General features: G+C 34.3%; 1 protein-coding gene across 1 annotated transcript; it reads right to left on the bottom strand.

The window, feature by feature from the left end:
* Positions 1-3,125: 3,125 nt before the first annotated feature.
* Positions 3,126-4,064, bottom strand: LOC144288429 (olfactory receptor 2L8-like). The gene has a single exon (XM_077855931.1). The coding sequence runs from the start codon at positions 4,062-4,064 to the stop codon at positions 3,126-3,128; it is 939 nt and encodes a 312-aa protein (XP_077712057.1).
* Between the last annotated feature and the right edge of the window lie 268 nt (positions 4,065-4,332).

Below are 4,332 nucleotides of genomic sequence, written 5' to 3'. Positions count from 1 at the left end.
AAAATGAGTGAAATATCAGTGAGGGTGACAGAACATGAGAGACTCCTACCTCTGGAAACGAACAAGGGGTAGTGGAAAGGGAGGTGAGCGGAGGGTTGGGGTGACTGGGTGATGGGCACTTAGCGGGGCACTTGATGGGATGAGCACTGGGTGATATGCTATATGTTGGCAAATTGAACTCCAATGAAAAAAAGGTAATGCAAAAAATAAAAAAAAGATCTGCCTAAACTGATAGGTGAAAAATGACACAGGATTAATAAATCCTGTGTAAGGATTATTGATGTCAGAAAGATAGACAACAAAAATTGTCAGAGTAAATAGTAAAGGAAAATGTCTAATTGAGATTTTATTTTGATAATAATATAGTAATTTTAAAAGTAAAAAAAAGAAAAGAAAAAAGTCTTCTGGGGGAAAAATCAAATTTATATAGTAAAATTTATATTTTATGTAATTTATCAGACATTCATTTTTTTAAATTTTCTAAGATTTTAATGGTATAGTTCAAATATTACTTGCTTACCATTTAATTATATATAAGTACTCTGAACCTGGTAAATCCTCTGTGATCAAAACAATACACTTTAACAATGGGAAATTGGTAGTCTATTAGGCTAATGACTAAAGCTAGAATGTAACATATCTCTTCCATGAAATCTGCAATTCTCCACTCTATGAATAATAGTGTTTGAAATTGTATAAAGTATTACCATGAAAGTTTCAGGGGCAAATGTAGTTTTAGGAATTTTAAAAGGTTGACCAGTTTTTTTTTTAATTTAAAATATTATAGTGAATAAGATGGTTTATTTTTGTCCTATCACATTTTTCTCAGTGGCACATGGGTCAGAGAGAATTGAAGCAGTAGTTAGACACCAGCATTAAGTTTATGAACAATGGGCACATGTTTAAACAGTTAGATATTGGAATGCTTAGACATCAGAAAAATAGTAATGAATTTAGTATTTAGCAAAAGAAATCATGTTAAGAAAATGAGAACTTATAAAAGGGAAGCCATCATTTCCAAAAGAGAGTTAATCAGAAGTAAAATATTGTTCTATTATACATAACCAAAATATTGCAATGGATGCATCAAAATTCAAAATATTATTAATGAAAGGATAAACATAAAGTGTTTCTATTCACAAGAAGTAGAAGAACAATTTGAGACATTAAAAAAGATAATGTTATTTACATCCTGAGCTACCATTTGTAGATACCAGAGTCAAGTTGGAAGGCCATGGATTCTGAACAATATATTGCCAATGAATTGTGTCTGTGTAACAGAGAAATTTGTTCTGGCCTACATATACTCCACCATTAAGGAGTTTTCACTCAGCATAATACCCTCCAGTTCCATCCACATTGAAGTAAATGGTAGGTATTTGTCATTTCTAATGGCTGAGTAATAGACATTCAGATCAATGTTTTCACCATGCATAAATAATCCAAATATCCCCAGTAATATAAGCATAAAAGCTCTTCTCAAAGTTAAAAATTAGCAAAAATTAATTACAGCCTATCACTTGCCAGCAGTGACTAGCACTTTCAGCTATATTATTAGAAAAATGAAATTCCTAAATGTATACATTTCAGTTAAAATAAATTTGGAGAAAAGTGAGGCCAAGAAAAATCTTATGGACAATGAAGACACCACAGAACCTGTATTACTATTTATTACATATACAATTATATCAAAAATACTGTTTTCCATTTGCTCCGTATTTAATAGGTATTAATTGTGAAGAAATTGAGTCAATTGGAGAAGGACAAATATCTTTGTATTTTAGTAGAAATGCTGGCATGCTTTCCTGCTCTTTGAATGAAAGACCTCATATTTTCATTTTGTGATGTGGCCTGTAAATTATGTAGAGTATGACCTTCCTCCTTCTTCAAAACCTGAGACAGTAAAGACCATTTTTTCACTTACCACTAATGAGCAGTAATAGCAATTTACTTGAGCAGTATGTTCATCTGAGCTGACAGGTTTTTATTAGTTTTTAAGAGTGGGACCACTTTTGAAAAGTGATTTACCAATGAGGAAAATTGTTCTATAGAAGCTGACTTTCCCCCAATCTCTTTCAATAAAACTATGAAATGTACTGAGTGGAAAATAAAATATATGAAAGACATGATCTAACATAGGGATAATAGTGGCTCCTGAGCATGTGGTTGATTTTCGGTGTGTGGTTATGGGAATGTCCTTGAAATTCATATTCCTAATAACTAAATTGTTGACCCAATCAGGTTATCCTATGACCTCACAATTTCTTTATTTCTGTTGACACATCCAAGTCCTTATACTGATCTTGTGGAGTACCTGACAGGAATCACTTTTCTGTTATTCATTTCCCTAAAAGGGCCATAAAAGTGTTATATTTTATTCAGAATGTTATAAAAACTTTATAATTCCTGATAATACCTCAACTAAATCATTCTAAAGCTAAGTTAGCCTAAATTGAAATAAATTAGTAACTGGCACACATAAGTCACAACTCAACCATGAGAAGTTCAAGAAGTTTTCTGACTTTTAGGTAGATCTAGATATTCAGGAAACATTTATTTTTCTGTTTAGGTGTATAGGAAAATAGAAAATACGAGAACTATTATGTTGAATGACAGCTTCAGTTAGACAGTTTTAATTTTCATTTCTGTATGAAAAAGGACCATTTCCATTGAGAACACATCAGCAAAAAATGAGTGCATTTGAAATTCAGGAAAAAATCATTGTAGTTTTAAAAAGATAATGCTTGTAATTTTTAAAAGATTTATTTATTTATTTTAAGAAAGAAAGGAAGATACAGTGAGAGTAGGAGAGAAGCAGAGGGAGAGAAAGAGAGAGAAAGAAAAACAGACTACCTGCTGAGAGCAGAGCTCAATGCAGACTTAATCTCAGAACCCTGAGAACCTGAACTGAGCCCAAATCAAGATTCCAATCCTTACCTGAGTCACCCAAGTGCCCTGACAGGTCTTGTAATTACATCTATATTTGCAAGACAATTTTGTCCAGGCATGAGTGATTTTTCTTCTGATTTTAGTCCCTGCACTGTAAGCATAAAATATTTCAATTATTATACACTGATGAATGGACTTCTAATAGATATCGGGTACATATATGCAAAAAGCTTTGTCTACATTTTTACAAAGCAGGCTCTCTGAATTGATCGCCTCATGGCTCCCATCACCTCCTTGTTTCTCAGGCTGTAGATGATGGGGTTGAGCATTGGAGTCAAGATGGTGTAGAAGACAGCCAAGGCCTTGTCCTCTGTTGGAGATCTAAGTGATCTTGGGCGTAAATAAGTGTAAGCAAAAGGTACATAGTAGAAAGTCACCACAGTTAGGTGGGTGCTGCAGGTGGAATAAGCTTTCTTCCTCCCTTCTGTAGACTGCATGCGGCAGATAGCTAGGAGGACCCGGATATAGGAAAAAGTAATGCAAATGAAAGGAAACACAAGGAAGAGGATGGTACTGACAAACACTGTGTACTCATAGACCCAGGTGTCCATGCAGGCCAGAGTCAACATGGCTGGGACATCACAGAAGAAGTGGTTGATAGTTCTGGATCGACAGTAAGGTATATGGAAGGCATATGCAGTGTGGGCACAGGAGTTGATTGATCCCATTATCCAAGATCCTGTTATCATCAACATGCACACTTTTTTGTTCATACGAATGGAATAGTGGAGAGGAAAGCAAATAGCCACATAACGATCATAGGCCATAGATATTAGGAGCAATGCTTCTGCTCCTCCTAATGTCAAGAAGAAGAAGCTCTGAGCCCCACACCCAATGAAGGAGATAGACTTGTTTCCAAACACAAAATTGTAAGCCATCTTGGGGACAATTGTGGAGATGTAGTTTAGGTCAATGAGAGAGAGCTGACTGAGTAAGAAATACATGGGTGTGTGGAGATGAGTGTCTAGGAAGATGAGAAGAATCATGGACAGGTTGCCAAACAGAGCCATTAGGAAAACAAGAACGATGACAATAAAAAGGAACAGGCCAATTCTTGTTGATGGGAACAAGCCCAAAAGGATGAAATCAGTTGATGTTTGAGTATAATTTTCCATTGGGCATTGATATAATTTTCCTAAAAGCAGACAGAAAGGTCAAGTATAGATAAAGAAGCTCTGTTTAATGTATCATTCTGGTCATACCATGTATTATTTAATTTTACCAATCTTAAGTGAATAATTGAACTTTCGTATTTTAGAAGAAAACAACTTATTTTTCTCAGTTTTTATTTTATTTATTTATTTATTTATTTATTTATTTATTTATTTATTTAAGTTCGATTTGCCAACATATAGTATAACACCCAGTGCTCAACCCGTCCAC

Source organism: Canis aureus, chromosome 18, assembly GCF_053574225.1.
Source record: "Canis aureus isolate CA01 chromosome 18, VMU_Caureus_v.1.0, whole genome shotgun sequence".
NCBI lineage: Eukaryota > Metazoa > Chordata > Mammalia > Carnivora > Canidae > Canis > Canis aureus.
This window is presented reverse-complemented; position numbering and strand designations above follow the sequence as displayed.

Coding starts and splice junctions, on each gene's coding strand:
- LOC144288429 (XM_077855931.1), bottom strand. CDS start 4,064: ATGGAAAATTATACTCAAACATCAACTGATTTCATCCTTTTGGGCTTG.